We start from the raw sequence: 17,047 nt of genomic DNA, 5'->3' as shown, positions 1-17,047 counted from the left end.
ATTAAAGATGCTGTTAGTAATGCTTAATTGTATGTGTAGAGAAATGTTACACAGAAACAGAATAAAATGTTACATAGAATATGTTATACTGTTTTTTAAAAGTTACAAAATAGTTTCTTTAAAAAAATTTTTTTTTAATGTTTATTTATTTTGGAGAATGACAGAGATAGAGCATGAGTGGGGAGAGTCAGAAAGAGAGGGAGACACAGAGTCCGAAGCAGGCTCCAGGCTCTGAGCTGTCAGCACAGAGCCCAACGTGGGGCCCGAACTCACAAACGGTGAGATCATGACCTGAGCCGAAGTCAGACGCCCAAACGACTGAGCCACCCAGGTGCCCCAAAATAGTTTCTCTTTTTAAAATGTGACTCCTTTAGAGACTCCTTGCTGTATGTGTCTGGCCAAGAAAAGCAGCAACCAGCCATACACAGATCTCAGAACTAAAGCAACAGCATGCAGTTTATGGTCATAGAAATGTATACTGATGTTGGGTTGATATTGGTAGATCTGGTTTTGCTTTAACTCTGTGTGATTTTGCCCCACTGATCTATAGCATCCCTTAAGAATGAGGTCTTCCCTTATTGAGGGAAGTTTCAGATAGAAGCTTATCATAAAAACACCAAAACAAACAACATATAGTCATTTTTATAGAAAAACAAAATATATTCTTCATTTCCCTAAATTCTATAATAGCATAAAAGGACCATAATTTAAGTTTTCTTAATCAAAATCACTACTGTTCCCAGGTGAGAATGACAATCATTTATTAATTAAGTACTCAGTTACAGTGTTAAGAGATGGGTACACTACCAGTCTCAGGGGATTTGAGAGAGGATCTGGATCTAGTCATGGAGACAGAAGCAAAGAGAGGATCTGAAACTAGTTTTTTCTGACCTTACTACTGCTGACTTTCTCTGTAGAGAGCTTGCACATACGTAGTTGATTTATATACCTAGATATGTTTTGCTGCTACTTCAACCCTATCTTTAAAAAATTACATTTTCTGGGGCGCCTGGGTGGCTCAGTCGGTTGAGCGTCCGACTTCAGCTCAGGTCATGATCTCATAGTCCGTGAGTTCAAGCCCCATGTCGCGCTCTGTGTGGACAGCTCAGAGCCTGGGGCCTGCTTCAGATTCTGTGTCTCCCTCTCTCTCTGCCCCTAACCCACTCGCATTCTGTCTCCGTCTCTCTCAAAAATAAACATTAAGAAAAAAAATTACATTTTTTTTGTGGTTGATTCCAGAAATTAAATAAATGTTTAGATAATGATCTTATATCTAGCACCTTATTATTCTTATTAATTCCAATAATTTATCTGTATAGTCTTTTCAGTAGAAAACTCAAAAAACAATCTTTCAACTGCAATCTTTATAAATCCTTCTTCTTTTCTGATTCTTGCTCCTTCATTGTTGTCTGGCCTCTGATCAAAAGAGGTAACGACATTCTTACTTACAGTAAAGGGAATGCTGTAAGTATTTCCCTTGTGCTCTTTTTACCTTTTCTAATACTGCAGTGACCTAGCATTCCTGGAGCAAAACCAACTGTGTCATCATGCATTATCTTTTACAGATACTGCTAGATACAGTGTGTTTCTTTTTGTTTAGTTTGGATATTTAGGTTCTATCGGATTTAAAAAATAAACTGGAGAGCTCCTTTTTGGAGCTCCTTTTCTATTCTATGCAGGAGTTTGTATATAATTCTGTTCCTTGAATGTCTGGCCTGGTGTTTTTATGGGAAAAGACTTATAATCATTTTTTTTTTTTAATTTTTTTTTTCAACGTTTATTTATTTTTGGGACAGAGAGAGACAGAGCATGAATGGGGGAGGGGCAGAGAGAGAGGGAGAAACAGAATCAGAAACAGGCTCCAGGCTCTGAGCCATCAACCCAGAGCCTGACGCGGGGCTCGAACTCACGGACCGTGAGATCGTGACCTGGCTGAAGTCGGACGCTTAACCGACTGCGCCACCCAGGCGCCCCTATAATAATTTTTTTTTTTAACATTTATTTATTTTTGGGACAGAGAGAGACAGAGCATGAATGGGGGAGGGGCAGAGAGAGAGGGAGACACAGAATCAGAAACAGGCTCCAGGCTCTGAGCCATCAGCCCAGAGCCCGACGCGGGGCTCGAACTCACGGACCGCGAGATCGTGACCTGAGCCGAAGTCGGACACTTAACCGACTGAGCCACCCAGGCGCCCCTATAATAATTTTTTTAATGCTGATACAACTAATAAGCCTTTTTCTTCTTGAATCTGTTTTAGGTTTGTTTACTTATTTATTTATTTAATTTATGGGGGAGCGCAAGTGGGGGAGGGGTAGAGAGATGGGCACAGAGGATCTGAAGCGGGCTCCACGTTGACACAGACAGCAGTGAGCCTGATGTGGGGCTCGAACTCATGAACTGCGAGACCGTGACCTGTGCCGAAGTCGGACACTCAACTGACTAAAACACCCAGGTGCCCCAGGTATTTATCACTTTCTAGGAGTTTGCCCATTTCATCTAAATGTTCAAATTTGTTTGCATAAAGCAGTTCATACATTCTTTCTAATCTGTATGCTCCCTGTTTCCCCTAGTATTTTTTATTTGTTCCTTCGGTTTCTTTCTTGATATTCTCACCACAGATTTGCCTATTTTATTAACAGTTGTAACAGAAAAACTTTGACTTCACTGATCTTCTCTACTATAGGTTTCCTTTCAAACAAATTCGTTTCTGCTCTTAGCTTTCTTACCTTTTTTTCTATGTCTCTGCTTTTATTCTCTTATTTTTTACTTATGTTGGGTGCTTAGTTCATTGACTTTCAGTTGCTTTTCTAAACAGAAGCAATCAGCCCTGTAAGTTTCCCTCCAAAATAGCCCTTTAGTGTATCCCTACTGTTTTGACATATATTATGTTCATTATTGCTATTGTTCAATTTCAGGTAATTAAATTTCTATTATAATTTTTCTTTTTTAAAAAGAGAAACCCAAACATTTGGAATTTATATCTAAGTGTTTGGTTTTTTAAATTTTATCTTTTCAAGATTGGGTGCTTATGATAGGTGCATTTCTTTTTTAAAAAGAGAAACCCAAACATTTGGAATTTATATCTAAGTGTTTGGTTTTTTAAATTTTATCTTTTCAAGATTGGGTGCTTATGATAGGTGCATTATGGTCAGAAATTTGCTCTGTAAAATACCCAACTTTCAAATTGGTTGAAATTTGTTTCATGGTGAAGTACATGGGCAATTTTTATGACTGTTCAATGTGAATCTGAGAAGAACATGTATTCTCTAACTGCAGAACATTTGCCTGTTTATATTGATCTTGTTGTCTTAGGCTGCTCTGATTATAATTTATGTCTATCTTTAATCAGAAGCTCCTGCCAAGAAGAAACTATAGCTTACTAAAAATGTAAGGCAGTGGCCTAGAAATCTAAGATGGCGTGAATGTCTCTCTTGGGTTTCCTGATGGCATCACTAGTACTCACTATTTATCATTTATAGGCTTGAAACCAGGGATGTGCTAAGGCTAGCAAACCAACTGTTTGGCAAAAGTATTTACTTATTAGATACAAGCTATAACATAAAATAAACAAGCTTTTGATAAGTTTGCCACCCAAAGAGCGGAATCAAAATGCAACAAAATAGCATGTACTCCAAAACTGACAAACTCCCAGACAGACCAAAGTTACTGTAACTTCCCTTCACCAGAAGGATCAGCTGAGAAGGCATTAACTTGTCAAGACCTAACACCTACCAGCTAAAGCATCCTCCTCACTTTCTGAGCCATACTGAAGTGCCATGGTAATTGCTGACAAACGACCCCCTTGGACTGTTCTTTTATTTCTACAAAGAAAAACAAGCAATCAGAAGACAGGAAAAAATGTTACAATAATTTGGTTACCTTACAGGAAATAGGAACTATTAACAAAGCATTCACATTAAAAAAAAAAAAAAAAAAAAAAGAATTTCTATTCAACTGTGTGCTCAATTTATCTTTATACTTTTTATATTCCCCATAATCAATCTAAGCCAAGAAGACCAATTTTTCTCTCTCAGGGTGGTAGAAAGCCTAAAGTAGGCTACTTGCAATTGTGTGTTACTTAAATGTAGCACTACTCTTTATTTTATGAAAAACACAGATTCATTCATAATTACTGGTTAATTCTCTTCTAAGATGCTCATATTTTAGTGAAAAGAAATCTTACTTTTGATACCAAATCTTTTAGTATTTTACCACACATTTATTTTATTGTAAATATTAAACACTACCAGACAAACAACTTATGCCTATGCATTTTTCAGAGGTGAGATCAGGCCAACTATAGCACTTAACTTTTAAAAAGGCATTTGATAACAATTCTCATAATAACCCAATTATACCCCAAAGAAGTATTTCAAGATAGCCATCAGGCAAACACTAATATGCCTCGCCTCAAAAACATGGTCAGTTCTCAGATTAAACACACTCACTCTCTCACCGGTAATACTTGCTAGTGGGATTTCTCTCTTCACTAAGGCTGCCTTTACTGTGTGAAGGACCTGTCAGCCTGGCTGTGGCCAAATTTGATGGAGTCCTATCACAGATAAGATAAAAAACCTTAGAAAATTGACAGCTGAAATCAGAATGCTGGGTAGACAAAAAGGAAACAAGCATTTTTTGGTTTGTTTCTAAATAGAAATGTTCAAGTATTTCTGAGCCTCCACAGCAGGCTTTGTTCCAAAGCCTGAAGACTGCAGAAGAGAATGGACCAGCGCTGGTCCTAGAGAGCTCAAGGTCCCTGCAGTGACAGAGGATCTGGTAAGGAAACAAATGTCAGGGTCAGGAGAAAGCTTTGAAAGCAGCCACTCCAGCTTCCATTTCCAGTAGGAAGAAATGGAATCCAAGAAATAAGACTTGTTCAAAGTCCTGGAAGAGCCAGGATGATACTTTAGATCTCCTGACACCTAGCTATATGCTCTCGCTGCTAATATAAATATATACTATTATGTGTTACATACAAATACCATATTACACATGCACTTATCATATATAATGTGTTATATACATATTATATATAGTATATATAAAAACAAATATATACATACATAGCAGTAAAAGTAGATAGTGATGTTAAGCCTCAAAAATTGTTTCTTTTTAAATAAAGTCTTTCAGCTGCAGCGAAGGGGCTGGGTAAGAGTTAATCTCTCTTCTCTTCAGAATTACATTACTAACTGTAAACATAATCTTCGAATGCAACATACATTTTGTTTTACACTGCACTGATTCCACTAGCTGGAAAATTTGGCAAATAATAAAGGCACAAGGATTTTAAACATTTTAAAAACATACCTCATTCGAAGGCTTGACTTAGCCATTTCATGATGTTCAATTTCTGCCTTTTTCATATAAAATATTTTTTTTATAGAATTTGCATCCTGTCAACATAAAATTATTTGGTTTAGAAAAAAAGGACAGTTTAAAATGCCATCAAAGAGCACTTTCTACGGCACTCTTCCATTTGGAGTAGACTTCCATTTAATGCCCATAAAGCTGCATCCTCTAACCTTTCCATAACTTTCAAAAACACAGTCATAATTCTATAGAAGTTAAAAAGCCTCCTACCTCTTTCACAATTAGTCAAGTAATGCACAAAAATCTAACAGTGAACAAGGAAAAATGAGTGAAAATGAACAACTCTACCTATGTCCATTGACCTAAAAATTGATATACTTCTAAGTTAAAGACTACACACACAAATTTAGGATGAATGTACTTACTGAAATCAATAGCATACAACAGATCAAATCTAGTTTCCCTTTTCTCTAAAATTTATTTAAGGGAAAATAATCAGACCAAAAAGTACAATCTTAACTGCATCAACAAACTATTGGTACTATACTATTAAAGTGTCCTATTAAGGACTAAAAATTTAAGAACTTTATTGTTCGTTTCTCTGATTTTTCACTTGAAGTTTCTTAAAAGATGAAAGTTTACTAAAAGATGAAAGATAAATGAACTACCAAAAGCAACTATATATGAATCAGTATTCTGGAAGTCAATGATTTTATTCTCAAAAGGTTTTCTGAGAATCCTTTGCTAAATTCCCAATGACATATGATTAATTCAAGGCATTTCTAAATGGAAATGGAAATTTTGTAGGACTACAAAATTTCTAGCAACGACTCACATCACAAAGCAGTGAAGTAGTCATTTTACATTGTGTATTATACTATAGAAGTCGCTTCCTATATTAATGAGGTTTAAAAGGAGACATTAAATCAATGTTTAAAGTGGCTCAGAAATGAACCTTACCTCTGGCATAAAGAGACATATATAAATGAATGGAAGAGTACTGAGCTTCCAGAAATAAACCCATGCACTGATAGTCAACCTCTAGCCAACACAACTCAATGGGGAAAGAATAGTCTTTTCAATATAAGGTGGTGGGACAAATGAGTATCTCATGGGGAAGAATCAATGTAGATCCCCTACCTCACACCTACCTCAGGTATACACAAATTAATTCAAAATGGATACATTTAGACCTAAGAGCTGAATCTATAAAGTTCCTAGAAGAGAACTAAGGTGAAATCTTTGTGGCTTTGGATTAAGTAATATATGACACTGAAAATTATGAGCAACCAACAGAAAAACAGACAAACTGCACTAAATAACATTAAAAACTCTGTGTCAAAGGACAGTATCACGAAGGTGAAAACAATCCATAGAATGGGAGAAAATATTTGTAAATCATATATCTACTCTAATGTCCAGACTACGTAAAGAAATCTAACAATTCAACAATAAAAAGACAAGTAACCCAATAAAAAAATGGGCTAAGGATCTGAACAGAAATTTTTTCAAAGAAGATATATGAATGGCTGATATGCACATAAAAAGATGTTCAACATCACTAATCATCAGGGAAATGCTAATCAAAACACAATGAGATACTACTTCACACCCATGAGGATGGCTATCATAAAAACAAAAACAAAAATGACAAGGAAATGTTAGTGAGAAGGTGGAGAAATTTCAACTGCACATTGCTAGTGGGAATGTAAAATGGTGTATCTACTTTGGAAAACAATGTGGTGGTTCCTCAAAAAGTTAAATATATAGTTAACCATGTGAACCGACAATTCCATTCCTAGGTATGTACCTAAGGAAAATGAAGATATTATGTCTACATAAAAGCTTACACAGCATTATTTATAATAGCCAAAATGTGGAAACAACCAAATGTCTAGCAACTGACAAGTGGGTAAACAATAAGCAGTATATAAATGTAAGAGACGAGAACAAAGTACTGACACCTACTGCAGCATGAGCTCTGTGAGAGCACCATAAAAGCACTGCGCTCAGGGCAAGAGGCCAGACACACAGGACCACATGCTGTATGACTCCACTGATATGAAATGTCCAGAACAGGCAAGCAAATTCACAGAGACAGAGAGTGGACTGAGCTCCTAGGGCTGAGAGACGGGGGGCGGGGGAGGAATGGAGGGACTGCTACCCGATTGTGGTGATGGCTGCACAACTCTGTGAACACACTAAAAGCCATTAAATTAACCTGGAGTGAAATGTATGGTATGTGAATTTTAACTCAATAAAGTCATTATATAAAAACTGTTGGCTAGGGCGCCTGGGTGGCTCAGTCAATTAAGTGTCCGACTTTGGCTCAGGTCATGATCTCATGGTTCATGAGTTCAAGTCCCGCATCGGACTCTGTGCTGACAGCTCAGAGCCTGGAGCCTGCTTCAGATTCTGTGTCTCCCTCTCTGCCCCTCCCCCTCTCACACTCTGTCTTTCTCTCTCAAAATAAATAAACATTAAAAAATTAAAAAAAAAAACAAAAAACAAAAAACTGTTGGCTCTACATTAAGGTATCACTCTTAACAATGAAAACAACAAAACACTAACCTTGAATACTTGAGAACCAGGCTCATTATAAGTTTTGGCATTTTTTGCTAGGAGATCTATATCTTTGGCCATTGCATGAATGCTCTTGTAGCTTCCATTCTAGAGTAAACAACAAAATACAACAGTTCCTCTTATTGAGAGTTAATCGGTATGACCTTTAAAAAAAAAGAACTCCACATATTTTTATTATTATTATTTTTTAATGTTTATTTATTTTTGAGAGCAAGAGAGAGCATGAGTGGAAGAGGGGCAGAGAGAGAGGGAGATATAGAATCCGAAGCAGGCTCCAGGTTCGGAGCTGTCAGCACAGAGCTTGATGCGGGGCTCAAACTCACAGACTGAGAGATCATGACCTGAGCCAAAGTCAGCCACTTAAGCGACTGAGCCACCCAGGCGCCCCCTAACTCCATACATTTTTAAATTCTCACCATATTCAAAGAATTCATTGGAAAATACACGTGAACAATATATAAAGTCATTCTCTCTTTTATAAACTATTACAATTGTCCATTTACACACAAGTTTTTGAGATAGGTAACAAAACTAGAGCTATGTTAAGAGTCATAAAAACATAACTTTTAAAAGATCAAATAAGACAAAAGTCATTTAATTTAGCAAACACATAGTGCTTACTATGTGTTAAGCACTGTTCTAAGTGCTTTATGAATACTAATCCATTAAGGTGGACTTGAGAGTGTGAAGTAAAACTCCTCTAGTTTTACAGACTACTTCAGATGAAATAGTCTAGCACAGAGGTTAACATTTTGTGAGTACCTACTATGCACTAGGCTCCATGTTAGAGCTGTTACATCTTAAAGCTCACTCAAGTCCAAATAACCCAGGGACACTTAGAACTGCCTTCAATTTACAAAGAAAAGGAAGAAGGGAGACAATCTAGGCTAAAGGTACACATGACTAATGAGAAAGACACAGAAATGAACAAACACATTCTAGAAAGACTGAGAAAACCAAATTAAGTAGAGTGGAAGGTTGGGGAGGGCAGAACCACAGCACAGGCTGCAAAGGTGAGGATAAATAAGGCAGAATCCAGGCAGCCAAAGGAGAGTAGCTGGTTATTTGCCATGTGAGAATACCCAACATCTGAGCATCCTCTTTTTTTTTTTAAGATTTTATTTTTGTTATCTCTACACCCAACATGGGGCTCAAACTCACAACCCCAAGATCAAGACTCGCACGCTCTACTGAAGGAGCTGGCCGGGAGCCCCTGAGCACCCTACCCTCTTTATTTGGAGAAAATCCCAGCATAGGCGGTAGGGAGGGGCCTGTCCTACACAACAGGGGGTAGAAGTAAGCAGATGGTGGCACTGCCAGCAGCCTGGCACCCGGGCAAGGGGAGATCACTCATGCTTGAGTCTTGAGGGACTAGAGTGAGGGCAAAGGAATAGAGAAAATGAATTCCTAACCCCCATGAAGGGCAAGTAAAGCAGAGTGGAGCAGCGAGCAACCAGGGCCCACAGTGGTGAATGACATTAGGAACAGCAATGGCACCACAAAGACACTGTGCGTTGACCTCAGCTGTACCACAATGTCCCTGAGTTCCTCCCACTTCTCTAAGGCTACTTCTCCTGCCTACCTTCCTAACAATTCCATGAGCTACCCAGTATCCTTTCAATGGATACCACTTCTACTGGAGTTATTCAGAGTTGGTTACTATTGCACCAGTACAAGAAACTGGGACTCGCTGCAAAAGGCACTACAAAACAAGTGACAAGGCTCTGGGCTGTGGAATCAAAAAGAAAAGAAAGAGGAAGGAAACTAGGGTCAGGAAGCAACATGCAGAAAGGACTAGAGAGTCTTTCATTAGAGAGGTAAGAAAGACCATTACAGTAATTTGGACATAAATGGATGAGATCTTGATTAGGGTGATGGCAAAAGGAGGTGCTTCTATGGGGTTTCTAGAAGGAAGAACAGACAAGATAAGAAGTGAGGTCTTGGAGAGAAGACTGGGGCTAGGGCAGGGGTTTCCAAAGATCTGATTTGAACTCCAGGATTATAAAAACATCTTCCCCTCAAATAGACGTTAGGAACCGCAGAAATTTATGTTCCAGGAGACTAAGTCATTACCAGCAGCAGCTAGGGAGCTGCCTTAAAAACCAGGTGATACATTAGGGAATCTGTATTTTAACATTCTGTGAAAATGTATTACAGTACCAGTAATTACTACACTGTTATTCTTTACTGCTCTCCTAGAACTTGATTTAAAAAAAAATTTTTTTAATGTTTATTTATTTTTGAGAGCACGCGAGCGAGAGAGCCCAGCAGGGAAGGATCAGAGAAAGAGGGAGACACAGAATCCGAAGCAGGCTCCAGGCTCCGAGCTGTCAGCCCAGAGCCCAACGTGGGGCTTGAACTCCCAAACTGCGAGATCATGACCCAAGCCGAAGTCGGACGCTTAACCAACTGAGCCACCTAGGCACCCCAAACTCTCCTAGAACTTTAAAGCCAATGAAGTTTCTCCCTTCTGGCAAACCACTTGCTTTCAGTCTCCTTTCTCAACGAGACTATGCAACACATTAAAATTTCCTTTTTGTTTTATCTACCAGGAGCCCCAAACCTTCCTTACTCTGGGAGGATCAGTAACTCACACAGTCCAAGGCCACATCCCATAGGTGCTCTGTGAGATGCTTCACACGCATGATCATTGCCCCCTCCAACTCTGCAAAGTGGGAACACTACACTCAGTGCACAACAGAGGAAAGCAGGAAAGTCGCCTGACCGAAGCAACACAGCTAGTAAGGAACAGAGCTAGGAAATTAACCCACGTCAGCACAACTCTAAAGACCAGATTTTTTGTAAAATTTAGCTCTTTCTCCCTACACCTTCCTTAACCTCTGATCATCAAGTTTTAAATTTCAGTCACTGATTCACTCAATAAATATCTATTGAGAGGTAGGAATAGTGCAGGGGTTAAGAGCACAGACTCTGGAGGCAGAATGTCTGGATTCAAATCCTAACCCTTCTCCTTATTAGGTGATGACTTACGCAAGTGACTTATCACCTCTGTGCTTCAGTTTTCTCATCTGTGAAACAGGAATAATAATAGAGTCCACCTCACGGAGTGGCTATAAAAATTAATCAGCTAATGCATATAAAGCACTTAGAACAGAGCAGACACCTACCAATGCCAGGTGAGTGTTCTGCTGCTATTGCTGGAGATACAGGGAGGAAGGCACTCGAAGAGAATGAAGTCTCTGTTTTCACTGACCTTACACTCTAAAATATGTTGCAGGTAACTTATTCTGAGATATCCTAAAACTATTTGGAAGCAGGTAAGAATAAACAACAAAGCTTTAATGCCAATGTATCTTTCACAACCAGAAACGTCTATGCCCAATGCTTTTTAATTACTGTTCTAATTATTGTCTTTTTTAAATATTGTCCTATTGTTACCACGCCAATGAAAATTCTGCTTTCCTCCCTATACAAAAAATGCTAAAGAGACACCATGCTGCCTTTTCCAAAGCTATAATCAACTAATCCATTTACATTATATGCTAAAAATCCCTTACAGAGACATCTGCTTCTCCATTTTCTAAAAGCCTCTAAAAGAGACCACAAGCCAATCTTCCCTAAACTACATATAGTTACATATGGTAATCTGCATACCTGTATCCTCTGGGCAATGGTCTTGAGATCTATAGGCTCCTTAATTATTGCATAATAATCTGGATATTGCTGGAAGACAAAAACCCAGGCAGGCTAAATAAATGAGAAGTATCCAACTAATAAGAAAACAAAGAAGTGCACTGACAACGTATTGATCAACTGAACAGCTCTGTGAGGTGCAAGGTTACTGACAAAGCTGTACAGCATACTGTTTGTTATGTTTGAAGCAGAGAGAATTTGATTTTAACCAGCTTCATGAAATACACAAGAGCATGCTGCAGGAGTTTATAGTTAGCATTTGGTAATTATCATTATCCAACTAACACACCATAATTTAATGTTTTAAAAAATTCTAAATTCACAGAATCACACAGTTTTAAATTTAAGGTTCTAACGTATCTATTCCTGGCAATGAAGTAGAGGAATGTTTCTGAATGTTCTCATAAACTCTTAAAACTGCAATCTAAATCACACAATATTATCCTATTTCATATAAAATTGTTAACGGTCTACAAGACATAAGGGTGCATGCATGTTAGCTTCAGGTTTAAAGCTTTCACTTATTTTGGCCAAATTAATTTTCTACAAAATAAAACACATTTTAAGTAAAACTACATTAAAGAAACAGAGTAAAATCATAAGCACTTTCTGCTTTCTCAGCAAAGATTACGTCAACACAAGAAGGTAAGCGTGTTAGAGGAAAGTCCCTGAAGCATCTCACAAAGCCCACAGTGTGTTCACTGCCTTGAGCCTTTCCTACATCTTTAGTTCCTTAGAGGAAACAACTGAAGTTGACCAAAAGTCAAAAGTTGGTAGGTGAGAGAAGTGTCAGGGAAGGTGAGGCTGTGCTCTTCATGCTCTTCTGACCTGTTCAAATCCTTGCAGCCCGTACAATAAGAAAAAGCCAAGAGGTTACAGCCTTCACTCAGTTGCTAGGCTGAGGGCATGATCTCAGGGATGCTTCCTCTCATCTGAGTCCTCAGAGTATCCCTTCTTTTTTAACCCCTACTGTGTGTGTGTGTGGGGGGTTGTTTTGGGGGGTTTTTTGGCTTGATCCAACCCCTTTTCTGCCCCCCTCTTAACCAATACTACTTCTGAGAAACAGTTCAGAAGACAAATTATGACAAGGTCACCCAGGCTGGAATAGCATGTAATCCCAGCTGTTGGGCCCACAATAGTCAGAACCTCCTCTCCCACTTAGCTAGTCCAGCCTAGGAAGGACTCATAAAGGAAAGGTAAACACTGCTCCACCCTCCCAGCCTCAGTCCTTGCTGTCTTTGAAACTGTCACTCTCTGAGGGGCCAATGGGAACCTGCTTTTTCCAACCAACTCGTGCTGCATGGTGTCCCTGGAAGCCATCCCGGAATGGGGGAACAGAATATCAATGTTTTAGTGCTCCAAGTCACCTTTGGTGGCTTGACCACTAGTGATGATCTCCTGCTACTCAGGAGTAGATCTTGAGTAAAGGCTATACTCTTTTCTCATAATTTTATTGTGATTAAAGACACAAAAGATTTACCATTTAACCTTCTAAGTGTGTGGTTCGGTGGCATTAAGTACATTTACATTATTGTGCAATCATCGCCATCGTTCACCTCCCAAACTTTTCATCTTCCCAAACTGAAACTCCATACCCACTGAACAGCAGCTCCCCCCTTTCCCTTCCTGTCAGCCCCTAGAAACCACAATTCTACTTTCTCTCTCTATGAATTTGAGTACTCCGAATACTTCCTACAAGAGGAGTCATGCAATATTGGTCCTTTTGTGACTCTCTTCTTTCACTTACTATGTGTTCCAGGTTCATTCTTACTGTAGTGTGTCAGAATTTCATTCTTTCTTAAACGCTGAATAATGCTCCATTGTGTGTATATGCCACATTTCATTTATCTATTCATCTGTCGAAGGACATATGGTTTGCTCCCATGTTTCAGCTACTGTGAATAATGCTGCTATGAACATGGCTGTACAAATACCTCTTTGAGATCTTGCTTTCAGTTCCTTTGGGTATGCACCCAAAGTGGAATTGTGGGGTCATGCGGTAATTCTATGTTTAATTATTTGAGAAATCATCATACTGTTTTCCTTTTTTTTTTAATTTAAAACATTTGAAAAAAAAATTTAAACATATGACCAATATCATCATTATGTTTTTGTAATCAGATCCACACTTAGGATAGATAGCAGTAGTCATATATGCTTTCTTTCTTTTTTTTTTTTTTTTAACTTTTTTTTAAAGTCTATACCCAACATGGGGCTTGAACACATAACCCTGAGATCAAGAATCACATGTTCTACCGACTGAGCCACCCAACTGCCTCTAGGCTTTATTTCTATGTGAGAACTGTCTTACAACTAGTCAAGACACACCTTTAAATAACCAGTCTTGTCGGTAACTGATGGGGAAAGCTGCAAGCCACTTATCAGTCAATAAGCACTTCTTACACACCTAGGACATGATGGGTTCCAGCTACATGGCAGGGACACAAAACAAAATATGATAGAATCTTTGTTTTTCAATTCAAGAACCAGGGAAGAAGGTAGATAAATAGTAAATGATCACAAAGGAGTTATGTGCTACAGTGGAGTACCTCTGAAAGTATATTCTTGTCTAGAAATACAAGAATGCTGAGGCCATGGAAATTTTTGTAGTTCCACAGGTAAAGTGGAATTTTAGCTATATTCATTGCCTTTTAGGTATGAAGCCACAACAGGCCCTGCCACTTTTAAAGGGTCTCACTAGTCTAGAAAGTTCCTCCTCTTTGGGGTAGAAGAGTATTAGTCAGTCTCTCTCTTCTCCATCACCAGGAGATCCAGAGAAATAAAAGAGGAAGAACTCATTTAGCTTCCTCTCATTCTGTCCCTGAGCAAAGAGAATGTTTCGTCTCTGTTATAAATAAAAGGTTTAGTTTAGGTACTTACTTTGTTATTTAAGAATTACCAATCTTGGAAACAACCCAAATGTCAATTGACAGATGAACGGATAAACAAAATGTGGTATATGCATACGGTAATATATTATTTAATGTTTATTTTAGAGAGAGAGAGAGAGACAGTGACAGAGAGTAGAGGAGGGACAGAGAGAGGGAGACACAGAACCCAAAGCAGGCTCCAGGCTCTGAGCTGTCAGCACAAAGCCTGACACAGGGCTCGAACCCACGAACTGCGAGATCATGACCTGGGCTGAAGTAGGACACGTAACCGACTGAGCAACCTAGGCACCCCCAGTGGAGTATTATTTAGCCTTAAAAAGGAAGGAAATTCTTCATGGATTCTATGAATGAACACTGGGAAGGAAATTCCATGGATGAACCCTGGAATACATAATGCTAAATGAAATAAGCCAGATATAAAAGGCGAGATATTGTATGAGTCCTCTTATTATCAGGTGCTTAGAGTGGTCAAATTCATAGAGAGAGAACAGAGAATGGTAGTTGCCAGGGCTGGGGGATGGGAGGACATGGGGAGTTACTACTGAATGGATACGGAATTTCAGTTAAGGCAATAGACGTACAATATGAATGTACTTGACATCACTGAACCACACACTTAAAGTGGTTAAATGGTAAATCATGTGTATTTTATGACCATGAAAAACAAAAAACAAACAGTAAGAATTACCAATCAAAAACAAATATTTAAAAAAAACTACAATCTTTAGGCAAGTAAAATTATAGAATATGTCTTATGTGGTTGCTATTGAGGCCACAAGGAGGATCTCTCAGCAGCCTCCAATGCCTTCCGTTAACTTACCTTATTTGCTAAGAACTAAGTACAAAACCAAAAACAAAACAAAAATAAAAACACTTTAATTGATTCCCCTGTCTTTAATTATATCACTTACCACTTTAGAAGGCAGTTTCTGAAAAAGCTCACTAATGAGACGTCCTGATGGATTTGTGGCTACAACTATGGCTTCAAGAAGCTGCTCCAGGATCTCCTTCAAGTAACTTGGAGAAGACTGGGAGGAGGGGGTTAGCAGGAAGGAGAGAAAGGAGAAAGACTGTGAGAAAAATCCAAAAATAAATGCCAATATTAAACAGCTTCTAAATTTTAAAGCTAATTGAAAAAAACAACTTCTAAACAGTACTTATTTTAAATGTAAGTTTCAAGAATACCACAAAAGTGCTCTGATGTTGGACCCCCAGAATGATGTATGTGAAACTAATGAGGCTCCTTGTATTAGTTCAGTAACTAAATCTCTTAGATCAGGTCCTTTTACCAAACTCTAATGGTGCCATATGTGTGAAATGATGGAAATACATACCTTTTTAGGGTCTGAGCAACTGAGACAGAGAAAACATGCTCGGTGATACCTGACCATCTCTATATCTGCTGTTCGTATCTACTGAAGTGTTGATATTCTGGTACAACGACATACGTTTTTTACCCATGGGGTGCATGGCCAGATCTAACAATAGAATTCAAGCTATCTCAAAAGTGAAGGACTGGGGCACCTGGGTGGCTCAGTCAGTTAAGTGTCTGAGTTCGACTCAGGTCATGACCTTGCACTCCGTGAGTTCGAGCCCCGTGTTGGGCTCTGTGCTGACAGCTCAGAGCCTGGAGCCTGCTTCGGATTCTGTGTCTCCTTCTCTCTCTGCCCCTCTAGCTCTCATGCTGTTGTTCTCTCTCTCTCTCTCTCTCAAAAATAAATAAACATTAAAAAAATTTTAAAAAGTAAGGACTATTATTAAGTCAACTAAAGTATCTCATTTCTGCTCTGCAGACTGGCCAACTTACTCTTCCTGCCTTAGCCATCATTTCAACATGAGAAAGTTTATGCCCCAAAGAGTACGTGGCAGGGAAGGGTCTGAGTTTGAAGCTGGTTTTTATTGTGAGCAATGGCATGTGTCAGTCAAGAGTTATATTAAATGTACTTCATGTCCAAACCACGTTTTGTACATATAAAAGAAAGATTAATGGTATTTCTGGTTTAAATCATAAAAGCACTGTTATTTGTGTCCTCATCCATCCAACATGTCTTTTTTATTTAGTATAGTCTCAATTTTAAGGTCCAACATTAACTCCACAGAGAGCAATAACATCTCTTGGGCCTTGTGCATCGTATCTGGAAATAGCAGACACATAACAAACATTTAACACATAAAAAACATGTGATTAGCTGTGAGTCCCTAACCATATAAGCTTAGAGAACCACCAGAACACCAATGATAGCAGACTAAAAATAACCCATGTTTAAGTCATTTTCTTCCTGGCTGAAACACAGCACCACAGAGTTAGCTTCAAAGAGAGGAGAGTTCTATTCTGCAGCCAAGATTCCTCTCCTTCCAACCCAACTAGCTACTTTGGAAACATGCATTGCACGTGACAAAGGGAGTGGGGTATGCAAATGCATTCATAAACCTATTTCCACAACTGGGAAAACTCCAAGGAAATCATTCTGAATTTAAAAATAAAAGCTTGAAAATTCCCTCTCTCTCCACAAGAGCTTAGAATAAGGAAGAAGCTTGGGAGGTATAAATATGAATGTGCAAGATCCTCCCAATTTCTCACCAAAAGAAACATAGGCAAGTCCTAAAT

General features: G+C 38.6%; 1 protein-coding gene across 43 annotated transcripts in view; it reads right to left on the bottom strand.

Moving 5' to 3' along the window:
• Nucleotides 1-17,047, bottom strand: part of PBRM1 (polybromo 1) — a 112,560-nt gene that overhangs the window by 70,102 nt on the left and 25,411 nt on the right. For 37 of the 43 annotated variants that reach the window (XR_008297119.1, XM_027038914.2, XM_053219229.1 and 34 more), the window contains 6 exons: nucleotides 15,351-15,467; nucleotides 11,510-11,578; nucleotides 7,883-7,981; nucleotides 5,309-5,394; nucleotides 4,458-4,553; nucleotides 3,734-3,822 (listed from right to left, as the gene is read on the bottom strand). Coding sequence is in view for 42 of the 43 variants with exons in the window: in XM_027038914.2 (XP_026894715.1) it covers nucleotides 3,734-3,822; nucleotides 4,458-4,553; nucleotides 5,309-5,394; nucleotides 7,883-7,981; nucleotides 11,510-11,578; nucleotides 15,351-15,467 (556 nt within the window). In the remaining variant the exon portion in view is untranslated. The remainder of the gene's footprint in view (nucleotides 1-3,733; nucleotides 3,823-4,457; nucleotides 4,554-5,308; nucleotides 5,395-7,882; nucleotides 7,982-11,509; nucleotides 11,579-15,350; nucleotides 15,468-17,047) is intronic. The other 6 variants (XM_053219240.1, XM_053219242.1, XM_053219255.1 and 3 more) reach the window with 1 other exon arrangement.

Source organism: Acinonyx jubatus, chromosome A2, assembly GCF_027475565.1.
Source record: "Acinonyx jubatus isolate Ajub_Pintada_27869175 chromosome A2, VMU_Ajub_asm_v1.0, whole genome shotgun sequence".
Classification (NCBI taxonomy): domain Eukaryota; kingdom Metazoa; phylum Chordata; class Mammalia; order Carnivora; family Felidae; genus Acinonyx; species Acinonyx jubatus.
The sequence above is the reverse complement of the archived record's forward strand: the minus strand, read 5'-3'. Positions and strand labels throughout refer to the sequence as shown.